Here is a 17165-nt window from a genome sequence, read left to right as displayed (position 1 = left end):
AGTCAGATTTTAAAAAATACGAAAAAAATCTCATCAGCTTAATTTTTTTGAAGAGAAATTCAGGACAGATACGTGAGTATGAAAATACTGTTTCTTTTCATCAAAGATAGGAGAAAAAAATATATTTGAAAAAAGATAACCAACATGAAATCCTTAAAAAATAATGTATTAAGAGAACTAAAAATTTGAGTCAAGCTTTATGCAGAAATGACTGTAGAGCACCCATAGGGAGAAACAGTGAACGCATTTTCATTTAGCAAATCTCCTCACAGCACACATTGTTGACAACAGGTCAACAGAAGACAGTCCCAGTCAGTGCTTAACAATACGTGACTTTTCCAAAAACAGCCATATGGCTCCCTACAGCTTCACTTTGAAGACAGTCCTTTGGTTTGTGAAATCCAGGAAGTAAAATACAATGGCCAATTCCAGATTTACTTTGGGACATGGCTGGGGGACAAAGTGGTCTCTGGGTTTATCATTCCCATTTGTTTGTTTAAAACTTTTGTCTTAATTGTATGTGGAAAGTTTTGAGGCAGATAAGAAATATTTTTATTGAAAACAAATAATCCAAACAGCTTTCCAACTGAATTTACTTACTTGGACCAACCCTATTCGAAAATAACTTTTTGAACAACACCTAGTCTTGGTGATCTCCAGTTTCTTAACATCTTTTTGTATTTGTTTAGCATAATATGTAACCACCCAGATTATAATTTCAGAATATAAATATTTTTCTGTTCTTTTAAGTGTTGTGAACAATGAACATGGCATGGACACTGCTTCCTACATTAACACCTTCTTTGTTCTTCATAAACACACATTCATGCAGCCTTCTGGTGCCTTCAGTTTTACTTAACACCAACCAAAAGTGCTACATTTAATTTTTTTAGTCAAATTGGGGGCTTGATACTTCTCTACAAAATAAATGACGAGTATCTGCATTTCAACTAGAACTTATGTAATAAGCATCTCTTCAGTTCTGTACTTCAGGGTTGTATTTGCATCATTGAATCAATTACTGCGATATTCTTGAGCAATCGTTTTTTCAAGGTTTTGCATATCATTTGTTTGCTTTTCATGAGACAGAGAAAGGGAAAATGCAGCCCTGGTCTAAACAGAGGAGAGGGAAGTGGAAAGACTGCAGAGCTCCATGACGTCAGTACCCAGTGGGTCAGCCCATTCTCTCCTCACTTTCTTGCTGTAAATCTCCATCTGAACATGTACACTTTTACACCTTGTCTGGAAGATGATAAATCAAATCAGGTCTCAGATCTCACCTCCTTTCATTGCTTCTGTAAGCAGAAGATGTGGAAACAGTGGAGTCAGGACAGAAGTCAATCCCTCTTAGCTCTGTGCCTGCTGTCCAGACTGCCCCAAAGAGGCACTGCCATAATGGCCTCGTTTGCTCTATTCCTGTATAGTAATTGGAAAATGCTGCTGACCACCTGAGTCGGGGACAAAGGGCTAACACTATGCTGAGATGAAGTTTTACCCAGAGTGCCACCCAGGACAGGCCTGTCTGCAAAATACATACGTAGTAACTAACAGTATGTCTTTCTGACAAAACGGAACCAGAGTGGTAGCACAGGTAGGATTACCTAAGGAGGTATTTTGGGTAAGTGGGTAAGTAAGGTTACCTACTTTAGGCAGCAAAGGTAAAAACTGTAGTGAGGGAGTGAAGGGAAGGACTTAAACACAGCTAATTACTTCAGGACTAGTCAAGCAGGGACTCTGATGATACAGCAGACTGAGCTGAAGTCCATAGCACTAAACCTTGACTGTTAATCGGACATGCAACTCTTTTTCGAGTGCAGGGAAATGGGCAACTAGTGTATACTTTTGGAAGGAAAATTTTCAGACTGCTGGGGCAAAATTGTTGCCCTGATATTTTTTAGCACACAGAGTGCACACAGCCTCTAAGCCGTGAAAGGCCTACTTCAGAGAATCTCCGTACACACCGTAGAGTTCAAGAATATCTACACTGGAAAGAAAAAGTCAAATGTTGAGATGTTGATCCAGGATCTGCATCAGTTTTTGTCTCTGGGTGAGATAATCAGCTTTTATGTACAGAGATCAAAAGCATTGGTGTTATCAGCCTGGAGAGATAATCTACATCAGCTGCTCCCTGTGCCTTTTTGCCTATGTCAGTGGTTTGCAGGAGTGGCAGAAAGTTGAGATACTATAAACCTCACTATTGGTCAATATTCAAAAGCCTTTGAAAAGCTGCAATAGACACTTGTCTAGAGTGCTGGAGACAACTGTGTTGGACAGTATGAAGCAAAATTAATAACAGTTACAATGAAGAGCTTCCTTTTGAGAATGCTGGGTTTTCCTGCCAGCACAGGTTCTGAAACTCTCTTTTCTTGAGCCAAAGTACCAACCTAAGAAGGATGACAAGAAGAAAGTGTTTCTGACTCAAACACGCTCTCGCTTGCAGAGGAGAGTGTGTTTTAGGCTTCCTGATTTAAAGTTGTATCATGACCCACTTGTTCTGAAGTAGGTCAGTCTGTGGTATGCTGAACTAAATCAGAAAGGCCAGCCCAAGAGTAGTCTGAGTTAAGAGGAAGATGTAGAAAGCCACTTCCTATTTCTGTTATGTTAGTAATGGGTGCAGTGTATTATTACTAAGGGGAGTTTTTGCATGCAGTCCCTTCTTATGTGCTGCCCTTTCTCGTAGTTGTCAGTCTGTCACATGCAGAAGGACTGTGCTCTGACATTTCCTTCTTTCTGCTTGGTGAATTAAATGGGTTTAGGTAATTTTTTTCAAGGTTGTTTTATTCTGGCATAGATAACCTGCTTCCTCTTGCCCGAACAGACACTGCTATACACATACAGTTCTCTGTGCATTGTTAGAGCTCCTTCTCACTTCTGCTCTGTTCTTTCCAATGCTAATCATGATGCCACAGCCATGAAAAATGTTAAAGTTATATTACTTGTATAAGGAACATGATCTTCTGGGAGTTTGCTGTTTGCTAGGTAAGAGCTGTTCTGGAAGAAGGAGCTGACAGTGTGTTATAGAACAAACTGCTGTTTCCCAAAGATTGTTTTTTGTCCTTGCATGGCTGTTTTAATCAATTTAAAATTATCTCAAATTAAAAAAAAAAATATATATTAATTGCTGTTTGCCTAGAAAGCGTGTCACCTACAAGATTCTGTTCACATTAATAGATTCATGCGTTGCTTGCCTAGAGTGAGATAATAACAAGTACTAGAAAGAAACATTAGTTCTCTTCTTTGCTCTTTTCTTCCATCTTCCATTTCTGACAAACTGCTTACGTATCCCATGTAGTCAGGCAAATTCCATATATTCTTACTTTTTTTGGTCACATTTTCACTCCTTGCTGTCCACTTTTTGAGGGAGAGCTGATGACCTAGCAACAAAAAAACCTCAATGCAAAAAAAAAAAAAACCCTATAAAATCTATCTTACCCTCTCTGAGAAGAACTCAGACATGCCTTTAATCTTTCTTTCCATGGCCCAGGCTGTAGGGGGCTGAAGACCTTTTGGTTAAGGAGAGCTCTGTATCATCCAGTCAAGACAGCAAACCTGACAGTATCAGGTAATTTTGCAAGTAATCTGCGGTCAGGTTGTCTGAGCTGCAAGATGAAAGACAGTGAGTTATCTGGATGCACCTAGCGAGCAAAATAGAGGAGCACTTCTCCTGCACATACCTAACACACATTTGAGTCAAACTGCTTTGACACAGGTGGAAGAAAAAAGCTCCTGAGAAATAACAGGATTTCTAGTAAGTCTACAACAGAATTGGAAAAGATAAGTAGTGAAAGCTACTTTGGTTTAGAAAGCACAGCTTCATTGAAGTGGAACTGTGTTCATCTCACCATTGTTTTTAATACAAAAGTCACAATAATTTATTTGAGCTTTTATAATCCATTTTCGTAATGCCAAAGTTCATTAAGCATTTCACATAAACCATCATGTCTTTTACATATCTGTATGCCTTCAATAAGTGTAGTTGTCCCATTGTATTGGCTCTGTGATTCCTGATTTCTAAGTTTCTTTACCATCATTTTGATGTGCTTCATATGGATGTGCAAAATAGTATATATCAGCCATTCATTGTAATTAGCATTAGTACAGCACCACCCACTTTCAAATTCTTAAACTATTTTTGCCCACACTCATACCAATTTCACGGATACTATAGAGTGAGCAGCTCTTTGAGATTTGCAGTATCTCAGAGATCTTTGAGATTTGCATTGTCTCTGAAAGCCATTTTGACCACCTATTCCTAGTTGTAATAATATGAAACATTCAGATGCTCACTGGAACACATAATCATATTTATCAACCAGCTCTAGTAAATGTACATTTGAAAAAAGAAATCACTGTAGTAAGACATATAGCTAAAATATTATTACTTTTCAGGTATACGTGACAAAATGTTTTGATTTGTATTCCTCAAGTACAGCTATATAACAAAGCTTATTCATATGTGAGATGCTGCCATATTTGAGTGAACAGTTGAAATCACCACACTGACCGCCCTACAGCTGATTTATCTGCTACATTAAGTATCTTTCTCAAATTCCCATTTGCCTGCTTTGTAAGTTTATAGTGTTCTCACTAGCTTTGTGCCTGACCAATGATGCTGCAAGGATTTAAACTGCTGGTTTAATGTTGACACTGTAATTGACAATTTCACTGCAGATTGGACCACTTACTTGAACCCATCTCCACTGACACAACTCTAATTAGATGGCTTGACTAGCCAGTGCATAACACCTTGCTATCCGCTCCCCCCAGGTGTGAGTCTGTAGCTTCTTACAGATTTGTAATATTTCTCTACCTTTGGTACCTAATGATGATATTTACTGTCACCTCAGTCTTTGTTGGATCAATTGTTGGTACAGAGTTTATGCCCTTACAAGCCATGTTCCTTCAATAACAATCTGTGTTTTGATTAAATTTTATCATCCAGAAGATATCGGAGGAGTCTAGTACAATTTTGTTATACTAGACCATCCTACACATAAAATTTTTGCCTACTCATAAATGTTTTGGCTTAGCTTATGGGCACATGCCCAGAAGAGGAGGCAGTTACAATTTGCATCACAAATGTACCTCAGGTTTGACTCAGAAATAAGAAATAGTTTGTGCTCTGTTTCATGCACTTTGGTACATGGCTTCACTAATCATGGTACCCCAACTGCAGTATTTCAATGTTTCTTGTTTCCTAAGTTGCTTTATCCTGTAGCTATCTATTAAATGGTTCCTGTCATTCAGGATTTCTCAGCAAGGAGCCAGGTGCTGGGCCACACTGTGTTCATTTCCAGAAGCTGGTTTGTCTCTCTCTTCCTCATTCTTACCATGAGCATGTCTTACCAAGTGAGGTATTCTTCATAGCCTGAGAAACCCCCACCTAACAGAGAAGCATGTCTGATATCCTATTACAACTGTCGGTGTCTTCTCATTCACCATGGCGCAGGAAGCAGTTAATATTAGCCCTTGAGCAAGCTAAATCTTCTCTGAAGCCTGTGGGCCATTACATCCCTCTCCAGCAGTAAAGAAGTGAAGGAGAAAAAAACCTATAAACCAAACAGATAGAAAGAACACATACCTCTTCAGCCTCAGCTAGAACAGCAATTTTTTTCACTGAAAAGTAGCTCAAGATCATAATTTTTGATAATTGAAAGTAGCATTTACTGTGAGAAACATGGCAATAACCTTCCCTTTAAATTTCATTTTTACAGCTGCTACTCAAAAACATGAGTCAGATGTCAAAACATATACAACTAGTTTAGGTTTGAAAAGCTGTTGAGATGTTCTTCATCTTTTGCTTTCCAAGGCTTTCTCTGTGATTTTGAGGGCTAGAAAAAAAAATCACTATGAAGCTTAGATTTTTAGGTAAATCAAGATACTCTAGGAGATGGAGTATTGTGAAAACCTAGTACATTGGAACACATCGGATCCAAAGGTCCTACAAACAGATTTAACCAAGAGTTGAGGTTTGTAAATTAATACATGTAGAAGTTAATGATACGTTTAAGGAACCTTAGTGATTGCATCTCACATAGTCCTTGGACACCTCTCCAATAATAAGTATATTAACAATTGGGAAGGAACCAAATTTAAGAGAACCTGAGATACAGACTTTTTATCCACAGAATAGATACCCGTACAAAGTCAACTCCCACTTACATCAGTCACTTCTGAGAGTCAGGTAGCTCTTTCTCCTTGTATTTTCATATCCCTTTGCTGGCACTGCTAGTCCAGGAAAATCTGCCATGTACCATCCCTCTTTTCCTCACTTTTGTATGTGATCATAGATAAAATCCCTGTAGTATAGGACATGCCTTGTAAGTGTATCCGGCACAATTCCATATATGGACACTATACAGAGCATATCTGTTTTTTCAGTGGAACTCAACCCAGGTTGTCGATTGTCTCCTTGATACAAAGAGACTGTCAAAAAAATTAATAGAGTTTCCAGTTTAAAGTTAGGGAGTACCAAAATTTCAGTAACATGGAAATGTAGACGTAGATGCTTACAAATAAAATTGTAACTATATTTTGGGGAGATAACTGAAGTCATATAAGCAAAACTAAGAAGTGTTGTTGTAAATGAAATAATAACAATTAACAATAGTATTTTAGACTCTACTATTCCTGTGACGTATTTGCCTTTTAAGCATGCGGTATTCTAAATTTCATCTGATGCTTTTACATTAAATGTGTATTTTGGATTGCATAATCTTTGAATAATACTATAAATTGAAGGAAGCTAAAAGACTATTAAACAAGTGCCTGGTTTTATTTATGGTAGTAGTTACATGAGCAATACACTATGCTTAATATATAATAGCAGCCACAGCACCGCGTCTATTGTATATTGTATTTAAAAGTTCCAACGCCAGCAACTCTTGGTGAACTTTGACTAGAAGCTATCTGTAATTGGTAATGCAGAAGGAACAAACACAAACACAGCAATTTAAAAACCTTTAACAGTTAGGACTGCAACACGGGGACGTTAAGGCTGACACCTCCCAGAACAGAGAAACTACAACATTATAGGAACATAGATCATAGTTTTCCATTTATGTACAGTCATACAACCATAATCACTCAGTAAACTTAGCACACACAATGCACTGGTTTTAGTCTGAGTACTAAAAACTTCTTTTATGATTCGCATTTTGGCAAAGGACATTGCCTGTAGCCTGGTATTTGGAATAAGACTGCCAGAGTGTAACACAGCTAAACTTAGCATACAGAAGGCTTGTTACAATTGATCATCTGTATTGTTTTGATGTCTATCCAGCTGGATGTATGCCATTAAAATCAAGTGACAGTGTCATAAGCCTAAAGTCTTCTTAGTTCACAAATTCCCCGATTCACTTCTCAACAAAATTACAGCTGAACAATGCATTGCAGTTCATCAGGAATTAAGTTCAGTTAGTTACATGTGAGCTCATTGGTATTGGTAGTTGAAAACAACTGATCAATTATCAACACCCCTATGAAAGAGCTAAAAGTGTCATTGTCACTAAGCTCACCCAGTAACACTTGGTTTTCAGATGTACTTGAAAACATGTGTACTGTGGGCTAAGAAGGGCCTTCACCCAATTATCTCGGGTTTGCACATGCTTTTACAGCCCCTGCTTTGTGTGGAGGGTGGCAAAAACAAAAGATGAGGAACAGAAAACAGTCTTTAGCTGATAGGAGCTACCATCAACTGAGTAGTAATGCAACAAATACCTTGTTAATACTTGCCCAGTGTCAGGTTTTATATTTTAACAGGAAAATTAAATCAGCAGAAGGTTTGTTATTCCTTTCGAAAATCACTGTCTGTGCAATGCTAAGTTATTTTGTTGCTTTGTCCTGGCGTGAGTGAAAAAAAAATAAGAAATGTGTAAATCATAATTATATTCCATAAATGAAAAAAAAGTTTTGTCAAAGATCCCAAGCTAATGAAAAGCTGCAGTGTCCTGACTGGGCATAGTGTAAGATTGCTTTAGGGAAAAAAAAAGAAGGAATTAAAGAAGAAGCAAAAATAAAAATTAAAACCAAATAAACAGACTCACAGAAACAATATCCACAAAAAAAGGATTCAATAATAATACACCAGCAGGCACAGGAATCACCGAGAACTGGTCTCAATACAGCGAGAGCAGGAGACTTTGGAACTGAAGTATGAAATTGGGTTGAGACTTTGAAGGGAAAGCTCTCACACCCATTATCTAAATGATATCCAAGCTGTAATAAAAAGCCTCATTGGCATTTTGCAAGAAAAAATAATTTGTTTTTTAAAAAAATTATATAAATGGGAGGGGAAAAGTCCCCAAATGACTGTCTAATAGTGCATCTCAAATTATTCAACAAAATTGCACATGCTGAATTAGGAGCTGAGGGCCAAAGATACAGACAAAACAGAAAATTACTTACACAAATGCGTAAAAACCCCACCAAAGTAATCAGGATTCAGGTTTTCCTGGAAATGGTCACGATTTTCAGAGCTGTCAGAACTTTTAACTGGCCACTTAAGGTTACTTAAAAAAATGTGCCTCTGATCTGATAATTCTGGAGATACAGCAGTCGCTTATAATACCTATTTGTATCCTGAGGAATGCATGGAGGGACGTGGTATTTTTACATGGAGTTTCCTACCAGTAACATAACAACCTTATCAATCTATGTTACTGAACATAGAAACCAATTTTCTATTTCTTTTTTCCTCCAGTGAGGTTGGTTATTAAAAAATATTCAACCAGAATAAGAGGAACTGAAAAAAAAAAAATCCCACAAGTCATCGCTCTGTGGTTGAAGCATCTGGGGTTTTGTGGCAACGGGGCCATGGCTGACAAAAAGAAAGACGAGTTACAGAAGCAGTACAAAAATTTTAACAGGCCCAACCTAGGAGTACAAAGAGCCACCTGCAGTTTCACACATTGGTCTTCACTTTCTTATTTTTCTCCCCTGTTATGAATTATATATAATTATTATATAGCTTGGACTCCGGGCTTTTCTGCGCCAAGTTCATATACAGCTCTGATTCCTAACATCTCCACTCATGCCTACCTGTTCCCAAGGTAGGCTGGGGGAACCTCACCTTCTGATGCTTTTAACACAAATCCATCCATTGTGCCTGTACCATTTTGTTGGTGTCTGATTTAGCCTGTGAGCTCTTTGAGCCCAAACAGGAGCCTGCGCTAGTGCTAGCAGGTATGAGGCAGAGCTCTGCAGTTTTGCCCAGAAGTTAGGGGAATCCCTAGGGAAAATGCTGGGTAATGATTCCTCCCAGGGAGACTGATAGCTTCTTATGTGATGTCCTTAATGTCAGGGACATGGGATCCACCTGCTGGAAGTTAAAGCAAATTAATCTTGCTCCTTCAGAGCTTCACCCACAGAGATTGGCCAATTCCCAGATTTGCAGAGCCACAAGCAAATTGCTTAAATTCTAGCAAGTTTTGAAACCAGAAAATAACAGCCTTACGCTCATGAACACCATTTAACAAACCAAACACCTCTCAGTTCATGTCTCAGGGACACCAAAAATGCTTTACATTTAAGTTTAAATTAAATTAAAATGAATGCTTCTATCTCTATGAGTAAAAGGTATCAAAAGCCAAGGTGTAGATTTATCTGCCAGACTCTGGTGCTGACAATGAGAGGACTACACCTATACAGCCTACTTGTCACATCCCTGAAATCTGCATGGGCCGTGTAATAGTACCTAAAAAGCTGAGCAGCTTTCCCTCTTCAGCCTGCACCCATGTCCTACTTGCTCCATGAAGTCCCATTACTTTTATCAAGCATCATTTGTACTACCGTAGTGTCTGCAGGTCTCCTTCAAGAGATCCTGCATCAGGAAAGCCTCATTATGCTCAAAGTCATAGGATACTATAGGAAATGCATAAAGGGGAGGAAAGAACTGCAGATTCCTCCCCTAGAGATAGCCCTTTAAGATGAGAGCAGACTGTGTTACTGTAATATAATCCTCCTCAGTGGAAGAGTTAGAAGCTTGCCTTGTAACAATATAGTAAGGTTTCTCCTGAATAAATAGAGAAACCAGTAAGAGAAATTCTCTCAAGTCTGATTAAGATGAAACTGAGCAAGAACAGGTGTTCATGTTGAGCAAAAGCTTCATAAATAGCAGCGGTCTGGGGGAGAGGGAGAAATTATATCCTGTGGAGGTCATAGCTTCCCATAGGGCAAACAAAGTGAGCAAGGTGGAAAGAGGCTTTAACAGGTGTGAATACACTTGTGTAATTGTTTCAGCTGGATGCTCATAAGCAAACAAATTAATTTCAAGGGGAAGTCACCTTTTTCAATTAAAAAAATAAACGTTATCACACAAGGAGTGCAGATTTTAACATTTATTCTTTTTAAACTCAAATTTTCATTTTTTTCCACAAGCAGCCTTCGTTTAACAATAGTTCAAGAAGTATTATAGTGCTAACTGCAGTTAAAAGGAAACATTTTGGCACAAGGCAGTGCCAAAGAAATAACAGAATAAACAGAATAAATAACCCGCTTTACACATGCTGAACAAAACAAATATATCATGCAGAAAATTAATAAAATTCATACTCTGTACAAGAGTTTATGCCAGTCCTTACTAAATAATACTCATGTCATTAGTAACGTACACATATTAGTAAAAATAGAAACTTTAACAAAATGCTTAATTCAAGCAAAACAGCGATGCAATATGAATCAACTCAAGAAGTTCAACGGTTCCAAAGAAGCCAGAGATAGTGCACACAACAGTGTACGACGATCTCAACCGAGAGGTTGAACCCAGTGGTTCTTCAGCCACGTCTGTGTTTAGTTCCCTGCTGGAAACCATATCACATTGACATCTTCTTGAGCTTATGGCTGTAAGAGAATGAGAGAACACACAAATAATTACCTCAGCCACAGATCCAGTATAGGTTTCTCTCTCCAAGATATAGCACCTCCTGAGAGAATAGCTCAGGTGAAAAAAGGGACATGTGACACTACTGTCCCTGAGAAGACTCTAAAAAGGAGTGGCCATGTCTGACAGGAGATGGAAAGACAAGGGAGTTCAGCATTGCCATCAGAAGTAGCATTCAGGAGATGTAAGAAACAGGCTTACATACATGCTGTTTTCATCAGCCTAGCAGTATTTAGATTTTTAGATTCCTACCTCAGGAAAAGAAGATGCCTCTTCACCCAGCCTTCCTTAGGATTTACACAGGCATTCAGCCCACTGTGGGTGTGGAAACTGGAAAAGAAATAATGATAAAGAGATCAGTAAATCATTAGAAATCCCTGCTAGTAAATACTGTGAAGATGTATTTGGTCAAAAACATGCATCATCGTTACTCTATATAATAAGCAATAGCAACTGCTTTTGTAAACGCCAGTTAGATATGGGATGCTCCACAACCCCTCTAATACTATATGAACAAAAAGAAACACCTAATAAAATTTAACTGTAATAGCTACTTCAGTCTCAGGGATCATTTTTTGCTCCATAAAATTGTGTTCAATTTATTGGAACTATTGGGACAAAGAACTTTGCTAGATGCCAGAAATAATTTGTGAGACTAAGGAGAATAGTTGCCATCAAGCTAAGGTGACAGATAAAATTTAGGAGGGCTAAAACTTTATCGAAAAAAAATTCTGATCTCTGTAAATTAAGGAAACTCTTGCCACTTATGTGTCTGTGAACAGGTTTTGGCAAAGGAACACCCTGTGTTGGCTAGAGTGGCCCTCAGCTGGAGATGAAGCATGGCTTTGTTTGCACAGCTGATTCCTAAACAGTCAGATCTACTATTTACGTTGTATGGGTGTCCTACAAGTTAGTAGTCCCTGTCAACTTGTGCATTTTGTTTACAGGTATTATATAGAATTTGTTCAGTTAATTTAACATTTTGAAAAAGCAAGAAAAATCACGCTTATAATGTTCAATTTGTTGTTTCTGCCCAAGCAGACATCCTAAGTGTCAGAAAAACCAGAGAAACTTCTGGAAAATAACTTACATGATCGCATGGATATCGCAGACTTCACTGGAGAGCTGTTCAGTATAACCCTTTAGGGCCCACCGAGGCAAACGCACTTTGGTGTAAGACAGGCAGCAATCCTGGTTGCTTTGTGCTGGAATGAAGGAAAATGACAAAGTAAATAAACCCCATTTGGACAGTGCTGCCATGCTGCCTAGGATACTTGCTGTTCAGCCCCCTGACTATCCAGCTCCCCATCCACAGAAGAGGAGGATTAGGCAGCATACTTTGCTGAACCAATTCCCTTCCATCTCACCCTCATCCTGCTGCCTGGTGTGGCTGGCAGCCTGCAGAGCAGCGCTGAGACCCACTTCCTGGGCCCAAGGTCACTCACCGTCAGAGGTGCCACACAGGAGCAGCACCAGGAGCCCCAGCAGGGAAACCAGGACCAAGCTCTTGCTGCTGAAGCCAGTCATTTCCACTCCACACAGCAGCTGTGTTCCAGCAAGTGCTCAGCTGCTGGCTGTGTGTCTTGCCAGCCTGGCCGCACCTCCACCTGCTTATAAAGAGGTGGCAGGAGCTGCGGGAATTCACACACAGGCGGGTTCCACCGTCATCAGCGGGTTTCCCCATGGCAAATTCCATCATGCCCAATTCTGCCCCAGCACACCTTCCTGGTGCTATAACCGGAGATAACACCATGCTGGGGAATTTTTTTTTTTTTTTTTTTTTAAAGTAGGTTAGAAGATTCAGCCAAAAAGAAAAGGAAATACAAGGCTGTGAGGTAATGGTTCTGTGGGTGAAGCATGCGTATTTTTAGGGGTAGGAGTGTGGGTTGTGAAATGAGGAAAGTCAGATGTAGGTAACTCTCAATGTTACCTACAGAAACTGCCTATCTGCTATGCTCTAGTTTAATAAGAGGGGGCAGGGGACATGGGCCTAACCCAGCCAAATTTGTTTCAGGGTGGCAGACTTGGGGGAGCTGGGTAACTATCTGCAATTATACCAAAGCACTACATTAACATTTACTGGTTGGCCAACACAGTAACTTCAGGCTTTTCAGATTACAGCTTTGAGCTCTAGATTATAGTATTGGTGGGGAAATGTAAGCAACACTGAGTATTCATGGAAACAGATTTCTATAGGGTTTCTTTTACCATGTATTCACTGTCTTTACTGTTACATATCTGAACTATATCACGTGAAACAGAGTTAGCTTAAAAGCAGCTTGAAATGGTGTCTCTATTTGCTGCTGAACCTGTACTGTCCAGAATGCATCAATACTGCTTCATATCTTGTTACTTTCCCATGCCAAACTGTACCCAAGTACTGTGACTCCTGAACACTCAACTAAAGCACACACAATCTTAAAGCTGCCTTTGCATGGCTCAGGAGAAACCCCTGGAGGGGCTTTGTCATCGCTGCAAGTATGCTGTTTGAGCTGCTACTGAAGGCTGTTACTTTCTAATGCCATTTAGTGACCTGTGTGAAATGAATATGATGGCTGAGGGCCATGTCCCGGTCAGCTGGTGTGCACAGGCACTGCTACCTGCTCCAGGTGGTTATAAAGTAACCTGGGCTTTAAGTAACTTCTCTTAAGGTAGAGCTCAGGGACACAGTCATAGTGCATAATTACATAAGTTCTATTCTTCACAGACAGCCAGTACCTCTCATGAAGGGTGCTTTCCTATTATTTCTTCCTAGAGATTTAAAAAAATTGAATTCTAGAACAGATTGTTATTCAGAGAAATTAATTTCTCTGTAAAATAGCCAGGATTTAGGGAAGCTGAAATGGCTGGAGCCCAGATGAGCAGCCTTGCAGCCTGCGTGGCATCACATATGTTATAGGTGCTTCTCGTCAGAGCTACTGCCATTGGCCAAAGGACAGGGGAAGAGGCAGCAAAGATCCCATGCCCTGATGTACGCTGCTTTTTGTAACTGCTTTATGGATCATAGCGAAATGCCATGAAGATCAATGCTCTCAGTATGCAACTATTTCTGAACTGTTTTAAGGACTATCTGTCAGCATTAGACAATGCTACAAAATAACTAACTAGAATGATAACACCTGAAATGATGGAAGCTTGTTCCTTTCCACAAAGATAAGAGTAGTTAAACGTGAATCACTTATAACAATTTCTAGATTGACAGATCAAGAAGCATCAGGTTGGCAATAAGCAATTCTCTGTCTTCCCCATCAGCATGTGATTGCTGATACTAGATGCAGGTGACCTTGCATCTCAAGTCTGCCTTCTGACTCTACAGCTATATTTCTTCTCTATTCAGTGCTTTTTGGAGAAGTTTACCTGAGCTTTGACACCACTACCTGCTCCTAACTAAGCGCAAGCTGTTGGGATACCAGAGCAATGACATCACCCACTTAGTGCTCACCCCATGTTTCTACCCTCAGGCACTTTTCATCACACCTCAGGTTCCCACCAAAGGTTATGGCTGGTGTCATGCCTCATGCTCATGGTACTCCTTTTATCTCATGGTTTGTTTGATTTAGGAAATTAGGTTAAGATTTAGATTTAGAACAAAAGCCATGAGGAAGGACTCAACTTCAGGAGCACTGTCCTTTTATTTGTACTTAGTGTGTACCAAGTACCTTCAGTTTATTTGTACAAAGTAGTTAGGAAAAAAAAAGTCAAGAAAGGTTTAAGGCAAATGGCTGAAGAAAGTTGCTTGCTACGTCCCAATGTGACTCATAACCCTATCTTATCAGTCTTTACATTTACAAGTCCATAATGCAAACAGCAGGCAAAAAAATACAAAAACAGGGAGGTGCTTATATGTTCAAGGGAAGTGATTATTGCCTGCGGATGAAGGGACCACGACCATTGTCCGCTCTGACCCAGGGAGACTTTCGTCCTGGTTTCCTTTAGCATGACCAAATGGGGCTGCATGGACTGGCTGGGGACAGACTGGGCTGCCAGGCTCCAGGGTGGCAACCAGCACCTCAGTCTGTTCATGGGCCAGTTGTGGGTGGTCATTGCTGGGCCAATGCATTGTGTTTAGTGGCCTAATACTGATGCAATTAGGAGGCTGCCCATGGAGGGAGGGGTCAGCAAGGGGGCTGCCAGGTCAAGGGAGGCCGTTATTTCCCTATGCTGGGGCCTGCAAGGCTGCGTGGGGAGGGCTGTCCCTCCTCAGAGGGCCAAAGCACAAGCGACAGCAGGCATAAGTTGTAAAAAGGGAAATTCTCATCAGACATGAAAAACCCTCTTCAAAGCAAGGGGGGTGAAGTACTGGGACAGGTTGAGCAGGAGAGGATGTGAAAGCCCAGTTTGAATATTCGTGGAGATACTCAAACACCAACTAGACACAGCCCTTCCCTGAGCATGATCTTACACTTGGGTTCCTTCCCAAGCCACAGTCCAGCTCACATTATTTTTTGGGGGGTTTGTCATGTCTAACTGTCCTTTTCTTCTTTTAGCTGCCTAACTTACTTGTCTTTTGCTGACTTTCCTTTGCTGTACATTTCTCAACTGCCCTCCCTCCTGTTGTCCCTCCTCAGGTCCCCTCACAAACCCTGCTTTCCCTCCCTGTTGCTGCACTCACAGTACCAAAACAAAGATCGACAAAGTTTTCAGCCTCCGCTCCTGTTGTTCCAGGGGCCAGAGGGAATAGACCGAACCCTTCCAGGATGTATTATAAAAGATGAGGCAAAGACAGCCTAGGTGCCGGTGCTGTAGAGCCATTCAGTTAGAGCTGTGAAAGGAGAGGAAGCTCATGAGGGAAAACTGCCTTTTCCAAAGTAATATTGGGAAACTGATAGTTTTGAGCAGTTTGGGGATGTTAAAGCAGAGAGCTGAGGAGTCTGACCACTCTCAGACACCAGCTGCAAAGCTACAACTTCTCTGTCCCTGCTTTCCCTGGTTACCAGTCTGCTATCTCCTGGTACAACACTTCCTCTCTTTTATCCCAAAGGGCTTTTACTCACAGAAGTACCTGCTGAAAGTCAGAAGTGCTGAAAGGACTTAATAGTTCAACCTTGATAAAAACCCCTGTACCAGGGGAAAAAATGGGCATTATTTCTGGGGTATGGGCTTGCCCCTTCACCCTCCCTGTTACAGAGCAGCACAGAAGCAGACCACCTGGCTTCCAGGTACACATGGAATTGTGTTAATAAAGCTATCTGCTTTCATTCAAAATCTTGCACATGGAGAATTCAGAGCTGTACATGATTTGGAAAACAGTTTGAAATGCTTTGAAACTGTAGCCCAACAATGGTAATCTATTTGACTACGCAGCTCTGCTACAAGATCCTAAAACAGTCATACAGATGCAAGGCTTAAAACACTCCATTAACTTCTGAAAAGGGAAACAGAGAAGGAACTGGTTGATAGACTACAGCTTATAGTCACTTTTTTATGGGTTTAGGTCTAATATTAAATATGAAAGATTTTTTAAAAAGCCCAACAAAAACATCTGTCACCTACCCTGATGTTAGACACTGTCTATAATACCTTTTCCTGTTCCCTACAATAAGATGAGAAACATACTAACAGTTTTTAATTAAACTGGCAGCAGTTTACAAAAATTTCCATTTTATTCATCCTCGTAAAGAGATGTTGTTTTATTACATATTATTGCCCTTGTCCAAGCTGCTGAAAATAAAGTATTATAGCAATACAACTGTTCAACCAGGAAAAAAAAACCCACAACAAACAAAAACCAACAGAACCAAACAGGGGAAATTCTCTTCTGTAATTTCCAATGGTTTAGGACACCTTTGAAAGAGCAAAGGGCAGGAGAAGGCACTAGTTCAAAGGAACAGGGCAAAATGCAGGGATAGAATTGCATAATCCCCGATTATGAAATACATCATAAATCTTAAGCATGAAAGTTCCACAGGTAACTTGCTCAATACCACTGTAGCTTTAGAGGCTGTGATGCAATACAGTGCTTTTGTGCAGTTCAGTGCTTGCATGACTGAAAAATCCTTATCTGAAGGAAGAAACCAGTTTCCACTAATTACATGTTGTGCTTCATAAGGATCAGATCTAAAAATACTATTGAATTACATTGGTTTTATCCAATTATGAACAAATTACACATCTGTTTGGAAAAATGAACCTCTGGTCTATCAAAAATGCAGGTTACAAGGAGATGGGTGCATCTGCCATGAACAGCCCAGCATCCATCCTAGCACTGCTGGTTGCTTGCTGCTATGTATCTACAGGAGTTGAACATCTGGTGTTCTGAGGGTAGATTTCTCAAAATTAACCTTAC

At 40.0% G+C, this 17165-nt stretch overlaps 1 protein-coding gene across 1 annotated transcript; it reads right to left on the bottom strand.

Annotated features, from left to right (window-relative positions):
• Positions 1–10811: 10811 nt before the first annotated feature.
• CCL20 (C-C motif chemokine ligand 20) lies at positions 10812–12406 on the bottom strand. The gene is made up of 4 exons (XM_009951034.2): positions 12325–12406; positions 11970–12084; positions 11132–11209; positions 10812–10839 (listed from the first exon to the last, which is right to left on the bottom strand). The coding sequence occupies exons 1-4, from the start codon at positions 12404–12406 to the stop codon at positions 10812–10814; spliced, it is 303 nt and encodes a 100-aa protein (XP_009949336.1).
• Between the last annotated feature and the right edge of the window lie 4759 nt (positions 12407–17165).

This window comes from Leptosomus discolor, chromosome 7 (assembly GCF_034619465.1).
Source record: "Leptosomus discolor isolate bLepDis1 chromosome 7, bLepDis1.hap2, whole genome shotgun sequence".
Taxonomy (NCBI): Eukaryota; Metazoa; Chordata; class Aves; order Leptosomiformes; family Leptosomidae; genus Leptosomus; species Leptosomus discolor.
The sequence above is the reverse complement of the archived record's forward strand: the minus strand, read 5'-3'. Positions and strand labels throughout refer to the sequence as shown.